Source organism: Arvicanthis niloticus, chromosome 4 (genome assembly GCF_011762505.2).
Source record: "Arvicanthis niloticus isolate mArvNil1 chromosome 4, mArvNil1.pat.X, whole genome shotgun sequence".
NCBI lineage: Eukaryota > Metazoa > Chordata > Mammalia > Rodentia > Muridae > Arvicanthis > Arvicanthis niloticus.
Genome location: NC_047661.1, coordinates 77,449,466 through 77,477,461, shown reverse-complemented (window position 1 = coordinate 77,477,461; position 27,996 = coordinate 77,449,466). Strand labels below are relative to the sequence as shown.

The 27,996-nt window shown below is 44.6% G+C and overlaps 1 protein-coding gene across 1 annotated transcript in view; it reads right to left on the bottom strand.

Moving 5' to 3' along the window:
• Notch2 (notch receptor 2) overlaps window positions 1-27,996 on the bottom strand; it is a 134,573-nt gene that overhangs the window by 72,229 nt on the left and 34,348 nt on the right. The window contains exons 2-4 of the mRNA XM_034499834.2: window positions 26,766-26,847; window positions 5,283-5,542; window positions 3,485-3,820 (exon numbers count right to left, since the gene is read on the bottom strand). Of these exons, the coding sequence (XP_034355725.2) occupies window positions 3,485-3,820; window positions 5,283-5,542; window positions 26,766-26,847 (678 nt within the window). The remainder of the gene's footprint in view (window positions 1-3,484; window positions 3,821-5,282; window positions 5,543-26,765; window positions 26,848-27,996) is intronic.

Below are 27,996 nucleotides of genomic sequence, written 5' to 3'. Positions count from 1 at the left end.
CAAACCTGAGATGCAGGGTTCCAGACAGGGAATGAGATCAGCTACACCCACCATCCTGACAGGATTCCACACTCAGTCAGCCAGGCAAGTGTCTGTGGGCTTGTTCCATAGGAGCCCTGTTTTCAGGTATTTGGGACAGTGATCAATAAACAAAAACAAGGATCCTGACCTTCAGTCGAGCTTAAAAACAACAAGCAATAACCAACAGGCATAATGAAGGAAATAACAGAGTACAAATTATACAGTAGAATTCTTAAGTGTAACAGAAAAAGAAAACAAAGACTTAGGCCAGGGCCAGTAATTGAGGGTCTGGAGGGGATAGCTATAATTTTAAATAGAGTGGTCAGAGTACGATTAGAAGTGCGAAGACCTGCACTGTAGCAGGAAACAGCAATGCAGGGGATGCAGGAGACCTTGTGCCCCGTTGACTCAGTTTCCCCACAGTGACAACTGAAATGACAAATTCCATCAGGCTGGGGGTGCTAACACATAGAGATTCCTATTCTAGCAGCCTCTCAATCCCTGTCCAGAACAGGGGCGAGGATGGGTGAGTGACAAGGGAACTACAGTAAGAAAGAACTGTGACCATTCTCCAGGGAAACTTGAGAGAGCACTGCCCAGACCTCTCCTGGGATGGAAGAGAGCATGAGGTCTTCCACACTCTGGATAAGCCTACTTGCTCACAGTGCTGTGCACCACCCACTCCTTCTATACATACAGAAGGCAGTCCTCTGTCCCAGATTACGTGATCCCAAAAGGCAAGCACTAGTCTGATGAATTACGCCCCCTGCGCTGTGTGCCATACACCTGGGCTAATGCAAAACAAACACCAATGGCTTATAATGGAAGTGTCTTCTTTTCCTCTTAAGTAAACTACTTTTAATTTTAATCCAAACTGCTCAAAACATTTAATGAGATGTCAAACACTGCAAAGTGGCCTCAGAAGCACATGAGCAGTGTGACAACCAACCAGGTATACCGGGCGCAAGCTTAGGAAATGACCTGCTTGGGTTCCAGGGGCCTGCTTCTACAGGTAGTATCAGCTGTGCAACTCTCAGTAAGTGACTTACCATGCCAAATGCTAGATATTTCCCCTGAGAAAACTCAAAAAATACCTATCTGCAAAGTAGTAGAGATGTGTGCACACACACACACACTCATACACACAAACATCTACACATGCACACACATGCATACACACATGCACCCCAAGCACAGCACGAAATACAGCCAACCCTCCTTACTCCGCCACTGCAGCCCTGGCAGTCCACTGGCTGCGGAATCCCTGGTTATTTCCTTTCTCAAGGAGGAGCTGCTATTCTCATTTGACAAGCCTTTCCTGGACTCTCTCAGAATTCCCTGAGGTGCTTTATCTTGCCTGGCGGATAACAATGCAGAACAATGCAGGCGAATAATCACTCTCCCAGCTAAAGACTTCCTTTATTGACCTCTTTAACTTCCTGTCAATATCTTGCTGCCAAACCAGCGTCCTGTTCTAGGCAATTATTAAAAGCAGTTTTCTTGAAACTGAAAAAGGCACACGGCTCCAGCCATAAATCACACTAACTTCAATTATGAGCCACTTGGACCATTACATTAGATTATTAGAATGTTTGCAATATTAAAATATCTACAAAGGAAGTTGTTTATATTTCTATTTCTGTTTTTAGGTCCTAAAATGCAAACAAATCCGAGTGCAAAGAAAGATATCTTAGTCTTTCCTTCTACATGATAATATAGGTGATAATAATTCTTACTAAACATTTATTTAGCTTCAAGAATGATAGTGTTATCTATTCCTGATTGAAAGAGAAACTAAAGCAGTATGGTTAAATAAATGTACTTCCTTATGTCTTGGCTAAGTGGCTGGCTTGACTTCAGGCTCTGACATGCTGTTCTCTGTGGCATGGGCACAGCAGTCAGTCAGTAAAGTTTTACCAAATTAAACCAACAAACTGGGTCTACAGCAGTGGTTCTCAACCTGCAGGTCGCAACCCCTTTGTGGTCACCTTGCACATCAGATATTCACATAAAGGTTCATAACAGTAGCAAAGTTACAGGTATGAAGAAGCAATGAAATAATGCTATGGCTGGGGGTCACTGTAAGATGAGGAACTTCCCTAAAGGTTGCAGCACTAGGAAGGTCGAGAAGCATTGCTCCAAAGAGAGGGCTTCGTGGTTAAGAGCCCTTGCTGGTCTTGGTGAGGATCCAGGTTCAGTTCCCAGCACCCACTTGGTGGCTCACAAGTACCTGTAACCTCCTTGGCCACTAGGCACACATGTGGTGTACAGACATACATGTAGTCAAAGCACTCTTAAACATAAAATAAATAAATCAAAAAAGTTTCAAATAAATTGTCATTTGGTTTCATACTAAGGATTGACCTATGACCTTTAAGCTCCTAAAGATGAAACACACAAGCCCATTATATGTGAGCCATATTCTCAACACAGGAATCTAGGATTCCCACTCAAAGAGTGGCTGAACAACTTCTTTTTGAGGCAATCCTGCTTATTTCACACATTACACACACCCCACACACAGTTTTCTCTTTTGTTTTTGTGCTAAGGGCATTTGTATAAAAACAGAATCTTCGTTGCTTAGTAATTCATCTGCTCCAGCTGCTTGTGCTCTGTTCCCAATCAAAATTCTTGCTTTTCAGCATCCTCATTACTTTTATATGGAGTGTACTTTTATATGGAGTGAAGTGAGCTAGCCAGGCTTGTTCCTTTCTCCCTCTAAGGATCACCAGGCTCTTGGCCCCCAAACGCAACTCCTCTGTGCTTCAGAGTTGGGTTGTGTGTGTACCTAGGGCCCTGAGCAGTCAAGAGAATGGCAGTGTTGTGTCTTGATTAGTTTCTCCCAGATGTCAATCAGCCTGTCAGAAAACACCTTGGTTAACAAAAGAGCTTCTTTCAAGTCTCCAGCTCAAAGGTGGGAAGGGCCACCCCCACATCAAGGTAAAAGGGTCAACCCCTATGTTCAGGTAGGAAGAACTACCCTCTCCCCAAGTCAAGGAGGGGACACAGGAGAAATAACCATTCTGCTGGGGGCAGAAGCATAAGAGTGCTGATTCTCCCATCCCTGTCTTGGTGTCACTTTGGATAGTGTTTACTACACACACACACACACACACACACACACACACACACACACACACAAACACATATGTATGGTTCTCACAGTCTTCCCCACTCCAGATCTGCCTGGCCCTTTCTTGGAGCTGTTTCTCCAAAAGGGACAATAAACAATTTCCTAAGCAGTTGTCGTCATAAACTCTTGACATGTTAAATTACCCCCTGCTCTATTTATGGACCACAGTGAGCCCATAAAACCCCTCCCTCACTGGCAACCCACCCCACACAAAGCTCTCACTTCCCCTTTCCCCTGATTTTTCCTAAAAGAGGTTCTGAGCCTCTCACACCCTCTACCGTCATCCTAAGGTTGGTTTGTCCCCACTCCCGAGAGCTGAGAGTTCCTCACCTGGCAGGCAGTTGCATTCAAAAGTGAAGTCACCAGTCTGACGGCAGGTACCTCCATTGACACAGGGCGAGGGTGCACAGGGCACATAAGGGCTATCACAGTGCTGGCCCGTGAAGCCCTGGGGGCACTGGCATCTGTAAGAACCAGGAAGGTTGAGGCAGGTGCCACCATGTTGGCAGCGTCCTGGAATGTCACACTCATTGATATCAGCTTCACACTTCTGGCCTGTGATGCCTGCAGGACATCTGCAGGAGAACTGGCTGGCCACAGAGGTACAGGTGCTTCCATTTTCGCAGGGATGAGACAGACAGGCATCTGTCCACTGACACTGTTTCCCTAAAGGAAGGGTAACAGAAGTCAGTACCACTCACCCACTCAGCAGCTCCCTCTCCCAGCCTGAGAACGACAACCTGCTTACATGGAGACCCCTAGACTTTAGATTCCACAGAGCATATCTGAAGATCTTCAGATAAACGGTGTTTTTCAGAAGCTCTTTGAACCTTAAGGTGAGACTCAAAGACTCAGGGGACAGGGCACATGAGGGGACTGAGTGTTGGCTACATGAAGCTGGCAGGATTCTATCAGTCCTGCGGCCCAGGGTCTGGATCCACCTGCTCTCCTGGCTCCCAGTCATTGATGAAGCTGCTCCTCAGCTGGGAACACCCCCTCTTTTTCCTGCTAGATTCCCCCTTATGTTGATAACTCTGCCCAACAGCTGCCACCTCTTCAAACCATCCTTGATGGCCACCCTAATGAATGCTATCTCCTCCCACCCGTGCCAGCCACCACAGCAGCAAGGCTGGGTCTCCACACAGACTCTCAGTCATGTCTGGTGAAGAAGAAAACATGGAGTTTCCACACTATATGGTTACTGAGTTGAGCTCTTCAGTGACAGAAACAATCAACATTACATTTTTCTTCAAATACAACAGATGACACCTGATTTCCTGAGTACTCTGCTCATTTGCAGATTTATAGAACTGTTGGTTTAGAGTCTCCATCAGGGACCAAAATGACAAACAATTCTCCTTTTTTCAGTAAGTTAAAGGGAGAAGAGTTTGAGAAACTAGAAAAGCCAGTTCCTGAGTGTCTAAGCAAATAGTTCAAGATATCTATCCTTTTTTCTTTCTCCTCCTCTGTCCCTTCAAACTCTCCAAAGGTAGAGGACACACTGCCTGTTCATCTTACAAATTAAAAGATTCTCAGTGCATCAATATAAACAATGTTTTAGAATGTTATTCTTGAATTGTTTTCTTTCTATACTATAAAAAGGATCTCACATATTTTATGTCCTCTTAATCATATTTTAAACCTTTTACTTGTTTAAAATAGCCAACATTTTTCTATTAACAGATTAAGTGTCCCTGAGCCTTTCCCCATATTCTTGTATTATAACGCTAAATGTACACTGGCGTTGGGGGGCCCTGATGTGGGAGTTTGAATGAGCAATATCCCTCACAGGCTCAGGTATCTAAACAGCTGGCAGTGCTGTCTGGGAGGTTACAGAATTGTTAGGAGAAGGAACCCCTACTGCAGGAAGCACAGAGATGAGGGCAGGCTGTGGTTAAAAACTGATCAGCCAACTTTCTGACTGAGCACAGCCCGCCCCCCAAGCCTTCCTAGCTACTATATAACTACTATGTATCCTTCCTCTAGAAGGGTAGGAGAAAATAAACTCTTCTCCGAGTTGCTTTGATCACCGTGTTCCATAACAGCAGTGAGAAGTAGCTAACACAGGGTGAGGCACTAAGGACTAAACGTGCACAGTACAGCTCGCTGTGGAGACCGGATCCATTACCTGTGAAGCCGACTTGGCAGGTGCACTCATAGGTGTCCCGGCTGAGCATGTGGCAGGTGCCCCCATTCTGACAGGGGCGGGACACAAAGCAGGGGTGAGAGGTCGAGTATTGGCATTCCTCTCCAGTGAACCCTGGAGCACATCGGCAGGTGGCTTTCCCCAACATGGCCTGTGTCACACAAGTACCACCATTCTGACAACGGTTTTTCTCACAGGGGTCTCGATGTTGACAATATTCTCCCAAGAAGCCCTCTGGACATCTGTATTAAAAAAAAAAAAAAAAAGATTCCATGATAAACACCTGATTTCTTGTGAGACCAAAGACCAGAAAATGATGTGGTACATGCAAGAAAATATTCAAGTTTGAACAAAGGTAAAGGTATAGCCTGCATACTCCTGACTGCAGAAGAAGCGGTGCTCAGAGAACTTACTATATCCCTAAGTCCCTGTGAGTCCTGGCAAGTAACAATACCAGGTGGGTGGCCCAGTAGGGTCTGCTAACAGCCAGTCCACATGACCCTTCCTCAAAGGTAAAATACACCCACCATATCTGTCTACCAGCAACTGTGTAGAGCAGGGAAATAAATAATTCAAGAATAACACTCTAGCTGAGCATAATGCAACCCCAGGATTTGGAAGGGGAAAGCAGAGGGTCAGGGGTTCAAGTTCATCCTAGGCTACATACTGAAATCAAGGCCAGCCAGGATTGCATGAGATCCTGCTTCAAATTAACTCTTTCCCATATTTTCCAATTAGACCCTTGAGAAGTCATTCCTCTTAGACACACAGCCACCCCAAACCACGCATGTCACTTATAGAAATGTTCTCTAAACAGCCTCGGAAAGGATGGGGACTCTACTTTCAATGGAAAAGTTTTTAATCAGGACCACTAACGACTATGCAAAAAGAACACAAAGACTGTGCTTCTAATGTGTGCTGTTTGGCTGGAACCCCAGATACCTAAGTGACCTATTTGTCAATTTTACTTTTTGGAGGACAGGAAAGTGACATAGAAGCCATTCCACTACTACCTAAAGCATCTTTAAACCAAACTAAACCTTCACCCTCAAAACCCAGCTTCTGTCATGTCTTCTTTGGTGACTGGAAGCACTGAATTCCTTTCTGCTTTTACCAAGCACACCAAAGATGACACCTTATTAGCCATTAGGTTTTTGAGAACATGAGGAAGACATGAAACCAGGGAACTAAGACAACATGCTCAGAATTGCATAGTAGCTATAATGACTGGTGGAGAAAAGAGCTGGTAAACAGGGACAGTGTGGTGATGTAATCAGCTAAGGCCTCCGCCCCTTCCCAGAACTGAACATGGTAGTGTGGCCCACGGGGGGAGGGGTGAGCAGACAGGACTCTTGAGCTTCTTCATCAGTAAGTCACTCTCCAGACAGGCAGGTTTCACAGTGATGAAACCAAAAGACTGGCTGAGGACAGTGAGTGCCCTTCAGAAGGGCAGAGGACTTGTCAAGAGTCCATGTGTCAGGACTGAGAGATGGCTCAGTGGTTAAGAGCATTCTGTCCTTGCAGAGGACCTGAGTTTGGCTCCCAGCACCCACATCAGGCAGCTCTCAAGTGCCTGTAACTACAGCTCCAGGAGAATCTGATGCTTCTGGCTTCCCTGCACTCACATGCACATACCCACACACAGATACAGACATACAGTGAAAAATAAAACAGTTAATTTTAAGATGAGTCCAGGCTTTGGGCTGACTGTTTCTCCTCACTGATATCTTAAATAGTTAAAAGGGCTACTTACACCATGGGGTTGTGTGAGAACCAGGCAAACTCAAGTGTGTTAAAAAAAATTTATATATATATATATATATATATATATATATATATATATATATAGCATTAACATGCTCAGTAAATAAAAACCATTTTTCTCTCCATGCTTGCTGAGGAAAATATGATGCCTTATCCAAATCACAGCTTGCTTTGACAATAGGCTGTGAAGCTTTGCTGGATTTCTTTTTTCTTAAATAGAGGCACTGAGAACACCAGTGTGGCGGGGCTAAAATTAACCCTGCGAAGGATTATTAAAAGCACTTGCAGCTTATTCAAGAGCTGTGTTGTGGAAGATGCTAAGAAACTGTATCCCACCTCCCACTCACTACAACAGGCCTCCGGGCACTAGGCCTGCTGATCCTCCAGGGTGGGAACCACGCACCGTGTGAATAATGGTGTGTCTGTAAACCCGGGTGGGCTCTGCCCAGCTCTGCTCCTCAACTGTTACGCCACCCCCAGCGCTGCCATGTGGCATCGCCTGAGAAAATGCAAACCCATTTAAATGTCACCATCATGAACATACAATGAGAACAAGGTCCTCGGGAAAACAGAAATGGGTCAACAGGAAAGTTCTGGGACCTCCGAGACGCATTTCTGAATTCTCCGTTTCTAGGGTTCAATCCAAATAGTCATTCCCTACCAAGTATAGAAAATAAGTTTTAACTAAGTAGATTGTGTTTGAGAAGCTGGCCACAGTGGGAAAAAAAGCAAGGAATGCCTTAGAGGTCTGGTGTGGCCCATTTCTGTATGGCCTATAAACCATGAATGGTCTTTACATTTGTAGATGCTTGAAAAACTTAAAAAATCATATTTTGTGGCACTTGGAAAATACATAAATTCCCATTTCCTCATCCATAAATAGTCACGTTGGCGCACTGCCAGGCTTGCTCATTTGCAGATGGCCATGGCTGCCACAACAACAGAGTAGAATATTTGCAGGGAGACCACATGGCCCACAAAAATATTTAGTCCCTGGAACTTTGCAGAAGTTTGCCAATTCCTCAGTAGAGAAGACATGGAGCCTATTAATAGCATCTAACATGCTTATTAATCATGACATTAATGATGATGAAGAATACTCTACTAGTTTAGTACAAAAAATATTAAACTCATTCATTAACTGTTAGAGCAAACACTTAGCAAATACTGACTGTGTGCCAGGCGTTTTTTTCTAGTAGTCATGGGTACATATAGGTTCAGCATCCAAGGACTCAACCAACCATAGGTCAAAACTGTCTGGGTGGGAGCACTATGGCATCTGCACTAGCAATGTTCAGCTGGCTTTGCTATTCCCTGAATATATATTGTGACAGCTATTTACACAGCATGAACATTATAGTAAGCATTAAAGGTAATGTGCAGATGGTTTAATGTGGGAGTTTATGCAAAGGCTGAATAAAAACTACCATGTGACTTTATCCAAAGGCTTTGTGGGATTCCTGGAGCCAATGCCCAGCTGATGTGAGGAATGACGGTGCTGGCAAAGCCTCCGTGCTCATGGATGTAGTTCTAGCAGAGGGCAAAAGCAAGGACGGAAAAGATGCATTACAAATCAGGAAGGGATGTAGGGATGGACCGATGTCTCAGCAGCTAAGAGCACAGGCTGCACTTATTACGGCCCTGGGTTATGTCCTAGCACCCACATAGTGGCTCACAACCACTGTAACTCCAGTTCCAGGGACCCAGCACCATCTGGGGAAAGAGATAATTCAACCTTCAATAGGAAAACCTGAGGGTAAAGTGTGTGACGTAAAGGGACACAGGACACGGAGCACCAAGCACCAAAGCTCTGGGGTGGAAGCATCCCTAGCTTACTCAGGGAACAACAAGGGACCCTGTATTGTCACACCTAAGGGTGTAAGGAGGAACAAAGGGGGGCTGTGAGCTGGCAAGGACATGGAACCCTTAGTCCCTGTGCAGTTAGGGTTCTCCGCTGAGTCCTTGGGAGGATACAGAGCAGCAAGGCCTCTAAAGCCCACAGCCAGAACACTCCTCCCCCCATATGAAACTAGACTTACTTATAGGTGAAGACCCGATTTTCTACTTAAAATGTCCTGGGCTTACTATTCCTCTGTGTCTTTGCATTTACCTTAAAATATATGCAGATCTCTTCTAACCTCCGGTTTCAACTAAGTCCCTCCTCCCTTTCTACAAAAAGCATATCCATATACAAATTAGCGTCTCAGACTCAGTGTGGTGCAGACAGACAGTCCTCTCTCTTTCCATCCACTCCTCAGTTCTCAGAACTCAGCTTACAACCCAGCAGGCTCCACAATCACCTCTGAGAGTGTGGACTTGGTCAGGCTTAGCTGACATTTCTCTGCTCACTGTTAGGAAGCCCCCATCCCCACTGGAAGCTCTGCAGGTCACCATCTGGAATATGACCATGCCTCCCAAAGCCTGGCAAAGTTAGTCTACCTTTTTCCTCTTCCATCATGGCCATTTTCAATTCAAGTCTGGGCCACACTGCTCTCTCTCTACTATATATTTAGTATTTATCCTTGTTACAATGATTAAAACACAACAGACTCCAAAGGACACCGCTGTAAGGCACCGCTTCAGCTTTCTAAGCCGTTTACCTATCATGCCATGTCCTGCCAATGACTTAAAGACAAACATTAGGAAAAGATCATTCTCCCATTAAACTTTCAGGTCTTCCAATTTTCTAGGGGTCATAATTCAACCTCCCTTTTATCTAATCCCTTTAAGTTATATATAATTGCTGTATCTGACAAGTCTGTTAACCGAATTCCTGTAACGCTTATCACCCCTGTTCACAGTTTCCCTCTTGATAGCAGTTCTGATCATCTTTAAAGCCTCAGGCCAAACATCTTGTTGCTGGCTCTTTTCCCACCTCCACGCATCCCTGAATAGCAGAAGCTTAAGGCACTGTAAGGCGATGTCTATCGAATGGCATAAGCATTTCTAAAATATTCCTAAGAGGCAGTAACCAGCCCCTGCTTGCACCAACACGCACCAATGGCAGGCCTTCACTACCACATTTACTGCAGTTACAGTACTGTGCTTCGTTTGCTGGCCCCGATGCTGAGCCTGTACCCCAGAACCAGCCGCCTGGACCGCAGATCTGGTTCACATGGAATCTGAGGCCCAGCACCGGCCCTCGATCTTGTGACACAGACTCAGTGTGAGTGCCCGCCCTCACAGGTCTTCACATCATCACAACACTGAGAACACAATGCAGCAAATGGTAAATGTTGTGTATTTGATACATAAAATTACTGGCTTGCTGCATCAACAGTCTTTGGTTTTTCCACTATAAGATACATCTTTTTCTAAAATTCTGCCACACACACACATACACACAACAGACCACACCCCACAGTAACTGAAAGCATATGTTCACACTAACATTCTTCATATAAAAAAATATGTTCATATGTTCATACCAGCATGATATAATAGCTGAAGGTAGAAACAGCCCAAATACCCATCATCTGAGGAGAAATAAAAGGTATTATATCCACACAATAAAATATTATTGTCCATGAAAAGGGATAGACTCCTGACACATTCTACAACATAGACTCTTAGAAATATTATGCTAAGTAAAAGATGGCAGAACCAGACAGCTACAGGTGTTCTTAGAGATGAACACAGAAGGCAGACCCACAGACACAGGCAGATGCTTGCTGCCTGGTCTGCACAGATGCTTGCTGCCTGGTCCCCATGGCTACATCCATTACCTATTTCTTAAAAGTCTACTGTTAATGACACAAAAGCCCCTACTGTTCATTTCACATGCACATAGTAGAATAGAGTGAAGGCAGGAAAGAGAAAAGCAGTAGAAAAGATTCCATCCGAAAGGATTCCTTTACAGCCCACCCCCACCCCCCAAACAGCCAGCCAGACCCTGCCTCTCACAGGCCCAGTAGCATGGATTCCTGACATGGAGCATCGACACGAATGGTAGTCCCACCTATCGTCTATCTGCAGTGACTACAGCACAGGCTGTCTCCCCAGTAATACGGAGCAGAAAAATTTCCCAAGTGAATAACCACCCATCGAGAGAAAAGCCAAAAGCAGTGAGCAGCCCTGTCAGCTCCAAAATGGGTGAAGTCTGAGGAGGAAATAAACCTCTCTTCCAACTAAACACCAGGGCTTGCTCACCCCACTTTCCCCACAGAGTGTTCCCGCAGCAGGGCGAGCCCAAATTGTGGCCAGGCTGCACTGCAACCCTTTTGTTTTTGTTTTTAGGAGTTTTATTTTTATTTTTGGTGGGGATTTGGTCATTAAAAACAACAACAAAGCAAAGCCCCACCACACACAAGAGGGAGGGGTGTTCTTCACACAACAGCAATTTCAAAATCATGAGTTTTCAAAAAACTGTGCAGAATGTGGAATGGAGGGGAAAATGTCTCCTGTGGGCTGATCGAAGTGCAGCTGCTCCTCATTAAAGCTCCTCTGGACTCCCTCTGGGCTGGTTTCCAGCAGAAAATTCTTTAAACAGAACTCAGCTTTCAGCCCACTTTCTTCTTGCTCTGGGCCTCTCAGCCCTCCACTCTGCAGAGGCAGCCAGCCTCCGCTGAGCTCAGGAGGGGGACCAGTCATTAAGGTAAATAGGGGTGGGGGCTAACAGAACCCACAAACCAAATTAAACACTGGTCAGTAACAAAGGCCTATAGTTTGAAGGGCCCCAAATCGGTCTGTTCTTTCCTGTGACCATGATGCCAGCCAGGTTTCCTGCCATCACCACCCACCCCTACCCTGTTCCCATTCCCCTAGATAAAAGTAATTGCTAACAGGCCAAGCTAGGGTAACCAGTGAAAGTTCCTATTTAACTTTCAATTCCCAAAGCCAGGCTGAAAACATCTAGGTGCCCCAAAGCATGCAGACCCCAGTCTAAATGCCCCTGTTGCACTCAACAGTCCAGGCCACAGGGTAACCTCATTTCAAGAACTTCAGCCCCACAGGTCACTAGACCATCGACCTCTTAATTCTGTGACTCTGTGCAAAGGTAACTCACTGGGTTGTGCTCACCACTGACTATTTCGTTGTTGTTGTTGTTGCTTGATGTTTTGTTTTATTTTAAGCACAGACTTCAGTTAACTTCCTGGTAATAGGAGATGAAAGTTGCTTTCTCATATGCATTTTCCCACAATCCCCACTCCCACTCACTCCCCACTGCTACTTCCAAAAAAGAAAGGGAAATAAAGAAAAAAGAGAAGGAAGCAGTATACCTCACTCAGTGAGAAGGGGAAGTGCTGGTGTGCAGAGTGGAGCCCCAAACAGGCTGTTTGTGGTAAAACATGCTTTCTAGAGCCTTCTTGGTTTGATGTAAAGGAAACAAAGACCAGTATATAATCAACCCTACACATATACATTCTCTCTGTCTCTCTCTCTCTCTCTCTCTCTCTCCCCCTCTCCCTCTCCCTCTCCCTCTCCCTCTCTCTTTCACACACACACACACACACACACACACACACACACACACATATACACTCACATCTGACACACAAAGACTACCAAACACTGCAAGGCAGGCAGGCGTTTTTCCTACTATGTAAATCTGCTTCCTGGACAGCACATTTCTGCCTTTCTGGTACAAGTATTTCAGAAAATGTTAATCTTGATTCCCACATTAGCTGAATGCTTCCAAATTAAAAGTTTCCCACAGGAAAAAACCCAACAAGGGAGCTGGGAGGCCAGGCTTGTCTTCTGCAGCCCCACCTCGCTTGGTTCACAGGTGTTCAGGTTTTTCCACCCTCTCATCTGAATAAAGCAATAAGCACACTGATTTTAACACATGCAAACTGAAGAGACTGAAGAGGCATAGCCTCAGACCCGCTCATTCACAGCAAGGCGACCCTCTGTCAAAGGCTGGGATAGGGAGCTGAGGCGATGAGAAGACATGCTTTATTTACATGGGAACTTTGTGAGTGCCCTTATCTTCCAGCTGAGAGTCTAAGCTCTTTTATCAGAATCCCAGACGGAGCTGAGTGCCCAGGCTCTTCAGCAGCCTTGAACGATGGAACTGGAACACAGAGAAAGTGTGGAGGCTTGTATCCTTACTGTAGTAGAAAGTGGTTTTTCCTATGTCTTTCTGTACATAATCAGTCCTTTACCATGTGGCCTGGACCCTAAAAAAATATTTGAATGTGACTAAAACACCACAAACAAGCTCTCATCACATGGGTTCACAAAAAGCACCCTTCACCATTACAGAAAAGCCATCTGACAGAAGATGCCTGTTCTAAGCATTGTGCTATGGAAGCACACAAGGATCCGTAATCCTGACAGGCATTCCTTACACCACTAAGTAGTATCTGGTCCACATTTGAATGTATACAAGATGCTGCTATGATTAACCTAACAGTCTATTTGGGTGACTTTTATATTACTGCTGATGGAGTCAGACCTTGCTTGCTATGAAAGCCTCAAGCACTGTGCACTATTCCCAAGCTCTGGGAAGATTCCTGGATTCCTAGTAGACTTTGGTCTGGTAAATTGTCTTGAAACAACTGTCTCAATGTAGCTTTCCTTCATGCACTGTACTTTCTCTGTACTCAGCTTCCTCCAGCTCAAAGAACATGATACAATCCAAGATGCCTCATGCCAGACCTTCGTACACATCAGTAACAGAGCCCCACAGTCTCCACCCTCTGTCACAACCATGCCCTAAAACTCCTTCAAGTCTCCCTAAACGTTACTTCCTGCTGGGCAGCCCCATCCACGTATAAGCACACTTGGGAGGCTCAGGCAGGAAGACCCTGTCCTTACCCCCCAAAAGAACGAGGGGAGGAAGGGAACTACAGAAAGAAGAAAGGGGATGGAGAGACAAAGGGAAAGAGAAGGTTTGGAAGGGACATCCCCACTTTATGTTCCCATAAATCTGACACAGCACATTAACCTTTACTACAATTATTTATCTTCTCTAATAGACAAGAATTATTCTCTACCCTATGTGCCAAGCTCAGTGACTAGCATATGGAAGTCATTCAGCTGCTCAGCACTCACATTCTTAACAGATGCCAAAGGGCAAGATGCAAGGGTCCACATAATCTTTACAACTTCAAGACTCCAGACTTCAATTACACTGGAAGTTTAGGACCATTGGGTTGAGCTATTTACCTAAAGGATCTTTAAGCTAATTAAGATTCTTGATACACAGAGTAGCTACCTCTTAACCTTCATAAACCCAAGACTATTCAAAGCTGTCCTACCCCATATGGATAGATTTCTTTAAATCACATTTTCCTAAAAAATATATATTAAGTTACTCAGCTCTCATAGTGTATATCTGCTGTACACAAACCCTCTGACTCTTATACAGCAGAGATTACAGTGCCAGTGTAAGAGGCTCACACTGCATTGCTGTGCTCAGAAGCAGATACCAGCCCACACCAGCTCTGCTAGGCTTACCTGCACACCTCTTAAGACACTTTTATGAGCAAACATGATTATTAAAACTACCACTGTCACAACACCCGACCCCAAAACTTGTCCACACAAAAAATAACTTTTGTGGCATTTATACCAACTAACATTTATTACTCTGATGGTAATGAGAACAACGATTTGCCAAAGACAAGTGTGTGATGTTCATCATTCATTTTGAATGATGTCCCTCATTAATTCAGTAGAAACCCTGGCTGTAACTGGCACCTCAGCTAGAGATGGCACTGACCAAAAGTGGGCAGCAGAGGGATCAAGGATAGTTCACTGCTGTGACCTCAGCTCCTGCTCCTCTGCTCCAAGAACTTCACTGCACACTAAAACAAGAACAAATACCAGAAACAGTGGCTCCTCTGGCATCTGCCACTTCTGGGAAAGCAGGAAGCTTTCCAGTGGCTCCTGTGCCCTAGGGTGGGCTGGCACACTCTTGCCCTCAGGAGAATCTACCATCTATGTTTGGATCATCAGCTCAGGAACTATCACTGGTGGCATTTTAAATGGGCATAAAGTGACACAGAATTGTCACCTTGACTCTTGACCTAAAAGATGTGCTATCTAGCATTTTACGGAAGTCTGCTGACACTTGCTCTGAGGGCAGGACACCACTGACATCGTAAAAACAAAAAGGATTACAATTTAGGTGAACTCTTGTTCACTACAAATAAAGCCATTTCTGCTAGAAATAATATAAAGTTGGTAGAGCCCTTGAGTCCCATGTGTGAGGCCCTGGGTTTAACTCCCAAGACGAGAGCAGAAGAGAGAGGAGAAAAAAAAAAAAAAAAAAAAAAAACAGAGTTATAGAAACCAGGCCACTTGAGAAGCAGTTATTATGAAGTATGTTTAATTTCAGAAAGACAGCCCACTACCACACCATCTATCTAGAAGAAACTGAAGACAAAGGTTGGGAGCATAGCTCAGGGGTAGAGCATTTGACAAGGTAAGACTCCAGATTGGTTGCCAACACTAAAATAAATAAATAAATACCTAAAACAATGGACATCTGCAAAACAACTATGATTCCTAACCCTAATGTGGAATCTATTGACCACTATGCCTCTCAAAAACAGGACCATAGCCTAATGGGGAGGGAGAGAGATCAATTACTGGGAGTAAAAATTAGCTGAGATTTTTATAGTGGTCTGTGGTCTTTCATACTACAGAAACTAAACATCCAACAGACATGCGGTCAGAACTTACAACTCAACTGTACCAAAGCAAAGGCATGTAGAATCGTTTTTAGGGACTGTGGCGACAAGCACAGCAAAGCCTGAGCTGAGGCAGCCCAGGCTGAATCTGTGCTTCCAGACGGACCCCAAGTACAATCTCCCGAGTGTAAGCAAAGCCAGTCTACAGCAGAAACTGCGACACACGCCACAACTCACATTCTATACCATTTCTGGAGAGGTGCTTCACTGACTAGACATGTGGGCAAAGCCACTACAGATGGACCTACACCCCCCTCGGCACTTCCCAGTAGTCATCAAGACAGTTCTACCAGAGACTCTGAGGGCATGGGTGCATTTACAAGTGTATACACACACAATCCAGGTCTGTCACATATAAAATATATATGTGTAAATGTATATAACTATGTGTGTCTTAACAATTGTGAGTTTTTGTCTATCTGAATAAATATTAAAGTGTAATTAGCACACAGTTTTTAAAATGTCTTGCCCAGGGCTTCAAGACGGCCACAGATCTTTCTGTGCCCACAGCCCTTTCCTCTAGACTAGTCTTGGCTCTGCTGCTATATATGTAATCTTGAACAAATCACTTTACCTGTCTGATCCTTCATCTTCTTTGTATTAAAAATAACATGCTTGGCTCTGGACAGATGGCTCAGGGGTTATGAGCACTTTCTGCTATTGCAGAGGAGCAGAGTTCAGTTCCCAGAAGTCACCTGGCAAGTCACAATCCTCTGTAACTCCACCTCTGGGGAATCCTGTGCCCTCTCTGGCCTTCCAGGAGCTCCAAGCATACATGTGAAGTATATTCACACATGCAGGCAAAGCACTCTGACACATATCATAAAAATAAACAAACCTTTTCTAAAAGTAAGATGCTGAACCAAACAATCTCCAACAGTCACTTTAAAATTGTACAGGTCCCCTCGGTTCTGTTCACAGCCCTAGAGTTCCAGGGACACACGCCTCACCGAGAACTATGATCTCCACATTGTTTGGATTCACCAAACTTTAAAAAATTAAAATCCCTATTCTTTCAAACTGCTCCACAAAAGCTCAGATTTTTTGTTTTTAAGTTCTGCTTCCATAATAATACTTATGTTTACCCACATCAGTTCTTAAAGGGTTGCTACCATGAAGAGAAAAAAAAAGATAAGATGTCAAGCTTTCCTAATGGGGTCAAGAGAAATAACTCAATCCCTGTCTGTATTTTAGTCAGTCATGTAATACAGAGTAATTCACTTCTTCAGCACAGAATGACACGAAGTCTCAAGCCTTACAGGTAAGTTACAGGAAGCATTTTAATGGCTGACATGTGTGTGAGAAAGAGTGGTCTGGGAAAAATACCTCACAGGGAATCAACCCTTAGGTAAATCTTCGGAGGACCTTTCCCCAGAACTCATTTTCAGGCAATCCTTCAACTCAACATGATGGCCTCTCCTGCTCTCTCCCTAGCTCACAATAATGTTGTCATTTAACTCTTATAAAATCTGAGGAGCCAGGTGTGGTCGTACAAGCCTTTAATCCCAGCAGACGCAGAGACAGGTGGATCTCTTTGAGTTCAAATCCCGCTTAATCTACACAGCAAATTCCAGGAAGGGCTATGGAGAGAGACCTTGTCTCTAAAACAAAACACCACCAAGAACAACTTAGAAGGGCTACATAAAGTTCACCACTGAGCTGTGCGTAGAGACATCTTACGAACGCCGACAGTCAGTGTCAGTCTTTGCCTGGAAGGAAATGAGTCACCTTTCATTAGTAATCAAGGGCTGTCCAGTTTTAAGGAGTGACCTAGACATTCACAGGCATGAGTTTCAGTAATAAGAGACTGAGAGTCAGACACCACAAATATTATATACAAATAGGACCATGGCAGAAAAATTAGAGTCAAGGAGGTCCTTTGGGTACTGCTCAGAATGACTAAGGTTTCAAAGGGGCAAGCTGTCCAGTAAAAAAATTCCTCAAGGAGATGTGCCTGACTTACACAAGCACCAGGGTTTCACAATTTTAAAGGGCCAGGCGGTTGAGGGACAAAGGCACTGCCAAGGTTTAGGCAAGAAAATCATAACCACTGTCAAATGTTTTCCACACAGAGCAGGCAGCCTGGTCTATTCTGGATAATTGGGGGTTTGGATATGTACTATATAATTAGAGGAAACAGGCAGTAAAGGACATGAGCTAATTTGGGGTAACCAAAGACTTGGCTAACAGATATCCACTCACTCCAGACCCCTAAGATGAACTGAACCTCGCCAATGGGATGCTGGACAAGACTATGAGATACCTGGTCTCTCGGCTAACAGAGGGAAATGTGCAGCCTGTGCAGAGCATCCAGGTGCTGTCTCTGCTCTTGTTTCACTCCCTCTACCCAAACCCATTCTTTTTCTTGGCTTTAGAGACTCCTGAACTCTGAGTTTCTTGCCTAATGCAGCCACAAGCTACCTGGCTACTCTGTCTAGCAACATGATGAGTCAGAAAGTCCAGGGAAGGAAGGTAATTGCTGCCAGCTGCCCTCTCTTCCTGTGCCTGGGCCGTTTCCCCAGCCTCATGCTGTGCATTCCACCTCTACACATTCATTTGCTGAAAGGATGTTTGTCCAAACCACGCAGTTGTCGCTTGAAACTCGACTGATCCACACACTGGTTCAGTGAAACATTACATGAACTAGAATTTAGACAGAAAAAGCAACCAACAAGGAGACATATTTGGGGCTTTTCGGTCTATTCACAAGACCCAGCACAGAAAGGCCTGAGAAGCCTCTGGCATGTGTGGAGGCAGTCCTCCGAGTCCCTGCCATCCTATGGGGGACATGGGGTGTTCATATTTGAATAAAACAGTCTGTGCTTGCCTTGTGTAACAGGGATACTGAGAAGTACAGTCAAGCAGAGGAAGTACCTCTGTGGAACAGGAGACTGGAATTAAATAAGGGCTTCTGGTACCACTTAGATTCCAAGGCAGGCGATGTTCTCATGAACTTTCTCTTCCTACAGGAGGGGAAGTGGGCAGAAGGATTCGATTCTGCAGTCATTGAGCAATGCCAGCCATCACCACTGTCCTTGCCTTCACTCCTCTTTCCTACAGTCCTTCTCACAGAGACCATGTGGACTATTTCTGAAAGGAGCATATTAATCAGAAGCTACAGCATCAGAAGGGGAAGTCTGATGTTCCTGTCCAAGGACCTTAGACCCAGATGACTGCCTGTGTTTTCAGGGAGGTCACTAACAGAAGATAAATAAAATCCAGAAAGTGTAGTGAAATTGAAGAGAAATATTAATTTACCTTGCATTTCGGTTGGCTATAGAACTCAAATTATACAAACATGGAAACAACACACTCTTCTATACATGTGCACATGTATGCACACTCATTCATGGATATGTGTGCATGCAACAAAGAGGAGACCCGGAGTCTTTACTGGGAATTCCAACTCCTGAGCACCGAGGAAAGGGTCCATCATTCCACATATCTATGCTATTTTATCAAAAATAAGCTTGGAAATCTCGATATATTTCCAGTCAGATACAGGCAAAACTAAAATGAAGAATTTACTTAAGCTTCTCTAGAAACAGAAATATTTCTCATTCTGCTTCCCAGGGGAGAGAAGTGGGGTGGGAGGGCTTCCACATGACGTGACGGTGCTGACAAGCTACAATTGAACAATGAGCAACTTCACACAGGATTATGGTTAACCTGGAGGCTGTGTTCAGAGAAGCTGAGCTAAGTTCCAATCTATTAATGCCAGCTTTGTGATCCAAAATTAATTGATTTAATTTATTGGCAGCTACCCAAGACAGGCAGAGGGATTCAGGCAGAGCCTACGGATGGCCTTCTACTTCCCTGTCAAACAACATTTATTGTTTCAGCCTAAAGCATAAAGAGGATTTGGAAAACACACAGGGACTCCCTTACCACGTGCTGATAAGAAACTAGTGGTCAGAACTCTAATGGAAGACTCTTCTGACACACTCAGCTTAAAGGGCTCTGGAAGGACCACGTGAATAAGACTTGAATGGCAGTTAGACAAGGTACAGACTGATGGACAGACACACCTACGTGCATGGGTAATTCATGTGCAAACACCAAGTGCCATGTTTAACAAGTGATTCTGTACTGGCAGCAACATCCCAGAAGCCACTGGGCTTCACCCATTTCGGTATCACAGCTATATAAAACTGTTTTGGACCTGCTAGTCCCCAATGAGGAAATGGGGAGGTTCAAGGGGTTTTATTTGTTTTCTCTACTGAAAAGCTCAGTCACAAACAATATTTTCCATACCTCCCCCCATTCCACTGCCTTTTTCTTATATTTCATCTGCATAATGTCAAAAGGCACTAGCAGAGGCTCATCCATGTAGCCTTGACTAGCTACATGGTTAAGTGAGATGTTGAGGACTACCTAAAACCTTTCAAATCAGGCAGTAAAAGGCCAGGAAATAGGCACAGCAGATAAAGGTGCTTGCTGCCAAGCCTAACAACCTGAGTTCAAGCCCTGGGATCCACACAATGGGAAAGAACCGGCTCCTACAAGTTGTGCTCTGACCTCAACACGCACATCACAGCACATGCATGCCCACACATAAAAATAAATAAGTAAATAAATAAAAGAATTGTAATTAATAAAGGCAGAGAGTTAATCATATTCTAGTAATCATATATTGTCAAGTGTTTCACATTTCCTTTTGGGGAGGTCTGGTTTGAGCATTCAGTTTGCTATGCAGTTTGGTCCTGTATTATTGATAGGTAAACTGAGGCAAATGACAGCACATTTTCCAAGAGCTCATCTCGAATCAGTTAAAAAAGAAAGTTTTAAGATCGTGGGCAAATTATCCAAACTCTCTGAGAAGTTAACATGCATTTCATATAAACAGGGGAACTGATGGCAGAGCTTGGTCCAGAACAAGTCAGCTAGCACTGTAGCCGTTACATTGCCAAAGATCTGATTGCTAGCAGGAAGTAGGCTCAGACTCGAGTCTATCTAGCATAGAAATCTATGTTCGCTGCATGTTACCAGACGGGACTCTTCCAAGACTTAATCCACTCACAAGCACCAGGCTGAGCCACACTGGAGCCTGAGGCAAAGGCAATAATGGGTATTGCTAATCTCCTCATTTGGAATGTTGGCGTTTTTTAGCATTTTTTGCATTACCTTTGATATTTTGTACTATGACATCCCTGACTTCCACCTGAGGCTGTGGCTCTCCCCACTCACCACAGCCCCGGCTCACTCTGAACAGACCATACTAGATTCAGTTATTTCCTGCCTGGCTTTATTTCCCACCTGACCTCACAACAGCCCTGCAGGGCTGCTTAGGAGTGTTTTAAGTCATCCAGTGAACTGGTAATGGCTGGATGACTTTCCAAAGAAGAATGAAGTAATATAACAATATCAATTAATTGCAACTACTACCACAGACTCGAGCGGCATATTTGGAGTTGCCTGTGGTACACACAGGCAGACTGCAATAAGTCACTCTTTGTTTTTTTTTTTGTTTTGTTTTGTTTTTAAGATGTGTTTATTTTTACTTTATGTGTGGGGGTGTTTTGCTCCTATGTGTCTGTGTACCACCTGCAAGCCTGGTGACCTCAGAGGACAGAGATGGCTTCAGGTTCCCTAGAGCTGGAGTTACATGCAGATGGTTGTGAGCCACCATGTGGGTGCTTGAAACCAAACCTGGGTCCTCTGTAAAAGCAGCATGTACTTTTAACCACTGAGCCATCACTCTGTCTGCACAATAAGTAACTCTCGAGTTAAGCATTCATCACCACTCTAAGAAAAAGAGAAGAAACCCTACCCCGTGAAAGGTTTTGAATAAGTCAAAGATATAATTCTTCACTTAACATCTGAAAGACTCTAAAAAGAGGGTGTAAAAAAAAAAAAAATGAAGACACTACAGAGGTATGGCTGGCTCTGCTATCGCCTTCCAGAGAACCTATGCATACATGATGCTCTGATAAGTAGGGCACCCAACATGAAGGAACGGGGCTGGCAGGGCCAGCTTGGCAGGAAAGCAAGCAAGCAGTTGGCCAGTGGACAGTCCACTCCATGGCTCTGATTGTCATCTCCCCTTCACAGCAGTGCATGCACTCAGGAGAAGGTGATGAAAGGGACTACCCTTGAGCTGGCCTCGATGGCACACACCCTTCTGAGACCACCACCACACACAAGCACTAGGCTAGGTCCTCCACTGAGAGCTGAGTTCTGGGGGAGTCCAGCTCCTCTGATCTCCGCTACGATACCTAACTGTGCTAAGAGGACAATGAAGGCAACCCGCCCAGTTCTCTTGGATGGATTTCAGATGCCTGGACCACCAACATCACTCCTAATCCTGGCAAAGAAAATACTTAGTTGCTAATGTTTACTGCAGCTAGCAACAAGGTTTAGATAAAATGTGACACAGCTTGCATTTTATAACATTTTACATCCATCATCATGCACTTAAAAATGTAATTTTAGATACAAACTAGAGGTTCCCAGGAGCAAGCACCCATCCTCAGGGACCTCTGCAACTGTGTGGCTTTCCATGTGCCTTTCCCTCCCTCTTCCAATCCTGTGCTAGGCACCTCATCCATGGCAGGCGATGGCGAAGGACCCTTCGGATTCCGATCTGCACCCTTACGAATAACAGACAATCACACCAGAGCAACTTCCTTGTTCATAACAACTATAAAGTCAGGATGAAATATTAAAGGCACTAGAGAAAACTCCAAGGAACACAGGACTTGAGAGGCACAGAAGCAAACAATGAGAACCCACACTAAGCTGCTTTCCCTCTGCAAGCTGCTCCACAGAAGAATGCAGCACTACAGAAGAAAGCAACTAACAGAGACAAGGCAGAGGCACCAGGAGCCATGGAGATAAATGGAATTTGAAAGGCAAAACCTTAGAAAAGACGAAGACCTGGGAGGAGGAGCTCAAAGTCTGAACACAACTCTGTGTAAATACTTCTTCAATAGCTTCTGACTGTGCAGAAGATGAGACTATGAGACCCAACAGGAAGAGTTGTATGTCTGCTAAGACTGGACAGGCAGTTAGTTCCTCCTTAGAATTCAAGTCTGCCATAGAGGGGCTTGATAAAAACAGCCCAGGCCTGGTCAGTCCCTCACACTCCACAGCAGTCCTCTGAAGGGTCACATGTTGGCTATGTAGGCCACCTCTCAGCACTAAGGGTAAAACAGAAGCAAATCTACCTACCATAGCCTTAATGGGATCACAGTGATCCATCTAGGACAGAACATTCCCACTCCCACAAAGCTCCATTGGGATAAACACTCCAAATGCAGCATCCAGTGTCTGGGCAGACATTTAAAAGAATGAAGGAAAGCAAAACTGAGCCCCCAGTCAGAACAAAGAGCAGCGGGCAGAAGCGTAACCACTGGCACCCCAGACAGTATGTGACAGAGGATAAATACGTCCTCACAGTAAACATCGTGAACTGGGTAACTCATGACCTCACCTACACCCAGCATCCTAGCAAACATGAGCTGCCCATGATTTTTAATCAAAATGGGATTTGAGGTGGTTTAGACTTGAAAGCTTGGAACAAACAACTCGAAAGTGATTAATTACATCCAAACTTAATTATATATTTACACCTCCCAGTAGGACAGGGAGAGAATAAAATGTCTTAACTTTCAGTAGTGAGAGGACTTTATTAAGAGCTGACAGCAACTATTTAGCAGCAGTAATTGAGTTTTATGCAAGATTGCACAGGTTCCCCTTGCCTGGCATCACAATCTGACACAGTCCTCGGGCTCATCACAGTGAGAAGGGGAAAAAAGAAAAAAAAAAAAAAACCACACATTTGAGCTGTGCACAAAACCCATCTTTGAAAGTACTTTATCCGCATCTGTCAATGTGATCTTATCAAGGGTTTCTATAATTTCTATAAACAATCATTAGGTTTTTGGCTGAATCAGCAGCATAATGCCACCTTAACAGGTTCTGGGATACCTTCCACTCTAAAACAGTTTTCTCCCACTTCCCACCCCACCCCCTACAAAAGGAACTTGGCTTCAACTCTATTTCCTTAATCCACTAAACAACCTCAGGAGGGAAAAAAAAGACAATCACATGCCCTGCGTGTAAAGACAATCACAGGCCCTGCATGTCTGTGTGATCTTCATAATCCTCTAAGTGTTGGAATACTTACGCACTATGCTGTGAAAATATTTACTGAACAAACTGGAATACCTTGTCTCTCGGGCCGGGGTGGTGAAGGGATGCTGACAAGGGCCGTGAGTGCACACCATTGTTACTTAAAATGAGGCTGAGGCGCCAGAGAGCTGAGGGCAGCACCTAGAGCAGTGTGTTCAGCCTCTGCCACGGCTCCCCTCCTCTGTGGTCAATCACACCCCACCCCCACCCCCCTTCCTGAGGATACTGACATTTTAGTGAGGAGAGCATTCTTCCTGGTCTTCTTGCTGGTCTCCCAAAAGGATGGCTCTGCCAACTTTCTCCCTTACTCCTCCCTTTCCAAACTTACTTCCTTTGCTGTGGGTCCCTGGCTGGCCTGAAATTCGCTAGGTCCATCAGGTTGATCTTGAACCCACAGAGATCGGCCTTACTATACCTGCCAAGTGCTGGGACAAAAGGTGTTCACCACAGCTAGTCCCCGGCTGACGCCAGCATGGTTTCTCCCTGAAGCTGGGTGTAACCATGCCTCCCTGGTCATGCTTCAAGTCTGAGGCTAGTAACTGCCTCTCCCTAAAAGTGAACTTTATTTAGTGTCCTCTCCAGGGCTCAGACACTGTTCTCCCTTGAAGCCTCTTCTCTCACAGCAGACCATATACAGACCAGCATTTCTAAACTATGTGAAACTCTCCCTGCATAAGTCATTAAGTCCAATTACATCCAACTAGCTTGCCTCTCCGACAGGCCAATGTTACACAAAGCAAGTAAAATTCCCAGGGGAAAATCTATCTTGTTAAGATAAACAGATAAGAGACATGGAAATGATGGTATGTGCTGAACTCTGTGTGTATGGACCTTTTTATTCAAGGAGTGTGTGTGGCTGTTTCCTCCCAACTGAAACATGGATTCTGCAAAGGTAGGAGGGAGCTGATAAGATGCAGCTAATGAAACTCACAAGGAATAAGAAGCTTGGAACCCAGAGGATTTGCAAAGCCTTGCTCCAGGGTTACAAAAATAACCAACAGCTGGTGGGGAGAGCAGGCTCACCTCCTCCTGCAAGTTGTGTGAGTTTGTGTGAGTCTCTAGATTTTGCCACTGTGTTGGTGGGCTTTTCAGTGTGGCAGGCATCTGGCCTTTGAGTTACCTGTGCTCCAATAAGGAATTCCAATGGACTAGCTAGACTTAGGTGGCATCAGTTCTTGGTTCCATTTTCAGTGCCCCACTGGAGGTGAATAGGTATCTGTTGACAGCTCCCTAGAACAGCTGTTCTCAGCCTATGGGTGTGACCCCTTTGGGGTCAAACAACCCTTTCATAGCGGGTCGCCTAAGGCCATTGGAAAACACAGATTATGATTTCTAACTAACAAAATTACAACTATGAACTAATTTTATGGTGGAGGTCATTACACATGGGAACTGTATTAAAGGGCCACACTATTAGGAAGGCTGAGATCCACTGTTGTTGAAGAAGGCACAGGACAGAACACTTTTCTACAGTCCCTGAATAGCAGGCACCATGCTAAGTATTAGCGATACAAAAAGCCCAGAGTCAGAGCACCTGAGCCTTTCTTCTAAGAAGAGGCTCTAGGTGATCACACTGTGCCAGTTAAGACCATCAGAGAACTAAGTATTAGAACGGAGTAAGCAACCACACAGCAGCCACTGCAGAGTCTGGTGGCCAGTAGAGGTACGGAACTCCCTCCCTTAGTCTTCCATGTGGAAGACAGTACACCACGGGGGGTGGGGGGGGGATTTCCTGGCTAAAAACCAAGTGAGTAGCCACAATCAGTTATATACACTTTCATTTCCGATGCTATCTTAATTCCAAGCCAAACAAACTAATGTTAACTGTCATCACAGTTTAAATATTTTCACTTTGTTGAAGAAAATTGTTTCTGACAATCATTCTGAAAATCTTATGACATTAAAGAATGTAGATGCTAAGGTTAGAATCTAAGAGGAGTGGTCACAAGGACACAAGAAAAAGGGCCAGCGATTTCCTAATCCCACATCTTATTTCCCTGGTGTAAAGAGAATGGATATACCTTAGCACTAAAATTTCTGAGGAAAAAAAACAAAACAAAAAAACAAAACAAAAAAACCATATGCCATCAGTAAGAAATGTAGCTTGGCTTGGTGATGCACACCTTTAATCCAAGGACTCTGAGTGGAAGCAGGCATATCTCTGTGAGTTCAAGGCCAGCCAGGTCTACAAAGAGAATTCTAGGCAGCCAAGACTACATAATGGGACCCTGTCTTAAAAATAAAAAAACAAACACATTAAAGAAATGGGGAAAAAACCGTGTATGAAATTATCTCACAGCTTGTCTCAAATGAAAAAAATTAGGCTAGACTAGATAGTTGAAAAAACAGAAAAGAAGTGGTCTTGAATCAAGAGGTACCTCAAGTTTCCAGGTCCAATCCCCTCCCCAGCCATGTGGCTCACCCACAGACCGGCCCTACCTCCATTCTACCAGCTCAGATGCACCTTGCTCCACAGTCTCATCAGAACCAGACTTTTTAAACAAGGGGATTAAAGTTTTCCAATGACTACTTTACATTCACTTAGAGTGGATATCTACTTGGTGTGACTTAAAAACATGATCCTATTTGAGGGAGAAAAGATTCTAAAGCTGTGTCTTATATGTTTATATATCTTATATATCTCATATATATTTATATGAAAAAATAAAAGAAAAAGTACTCAATAGATATTAAGTAGCCACTCACTAAAACCCTTTCACAATGATAAAGATAATGACAGGATAGTAACATACTCTTCCTCAACCATTATCTAACAACCAGTCTGTCCTCCATCCTTACCACCCACAAAACTACATCAGAAGATCTAGGAACCAGCAAGAGTTCACAGAAGCATTGAAAAGAAGAAGAAGCCTGAGCACACCTTGCCCAGAACCTACTGTCAGAGAAAATGATGTGTGAAAGAACTTACCGGCAGTAGCCTGTGCCATTGTGGTAGGTAACACACGTCCCTTCATTTACACAGGGCTCTTGACCACCTCGACACTGCAAAGCTGAAACAAAAGACAAACTGGAATCAGAAATCAGGCACCAGTCACAGCCCTTAGACAGATGAGTAGGATCCAAAGAGAAAGCCTGTCCCCATCACAGCACCTCTGCACAGCTCTGAGACTCCTCACCGACTTGTCAGTGTTTGGCTCCCAGGTCACAGGACCACAGTTCACCTCACAGCCCCGTCTCCTGGTCTTGTGTGTCCTTCTCTGTGTGTCGGTATGTCTGCCAGACACATGTCCCAGAGACAGTGAGGTCATGAAAGCTGTACCAACCATAACAGGCCACGATTCTTTTAGGACTTTGACACTTCAGAAAAGCACACAAGAGTGCGTTGTTGACTGCTTAAGATCAGAATGAACAGCAGTTTGAGTGAACAGCGGTTGGCCATAAGGAGGAGCTCCCTGGCTTCAGGTTAAGTTTTAGTAAAATAGGCCACCTTAGTAAGCAGTCAACAGCACCAACATCCACCCACAGGACACAGAGGAGGAGAAACCAAGTCCGTGGAGAAAGGATTACCATGGCCTCTCGTTTCAAGGGCTCACACAAAAGCAAGGAGAAGGTGGTCACTAGAGACGGTGAGAGAGGGGGCTAAAGTAAACTAAGTAGAAACTGACTTTATAGTCACAGAGACACAGAAGCCCCTGGAGAGACAAGGAAAAGACTTTACCAGGAAAGGCTCCCCAAAGCAGACGACTCAGCATGGGTGGGAGAATGGCCACACCCCAAAACTTTCACTGATTTCAGTCAGGAAAGGAGGATGTCTACCCAGCTCAGGTGCTTCCAGCATCTGAATGTTTAGCTTTTAGAACTGGAATTCTCACCACCAAAGAGACGTCAAGACTCCTAAGGACTACTAGAAAGTCAAGACAGAACCTAACATTCAAGATGTTCATAACCCTCTTAGAAGTGTTTATTTATCAGGCACTGTACATACAGGAACTAATTCTGCCTTGACAACAACCCTGAGAAATGGTTCGTTTTATCACACCCTATTCCACAACTGAAGAAGCAGCATAGGCAAGCAGTCTGTGAGATCATCACACCAGTGAGCCAGAGCCAGACACAAAACTGACTTGGGGTGACCAGGCCCAGAGACTGTGCTCTTAAACCCAGAGACCAGCTACTTCCCACTGCCATGGCTGGGTGGA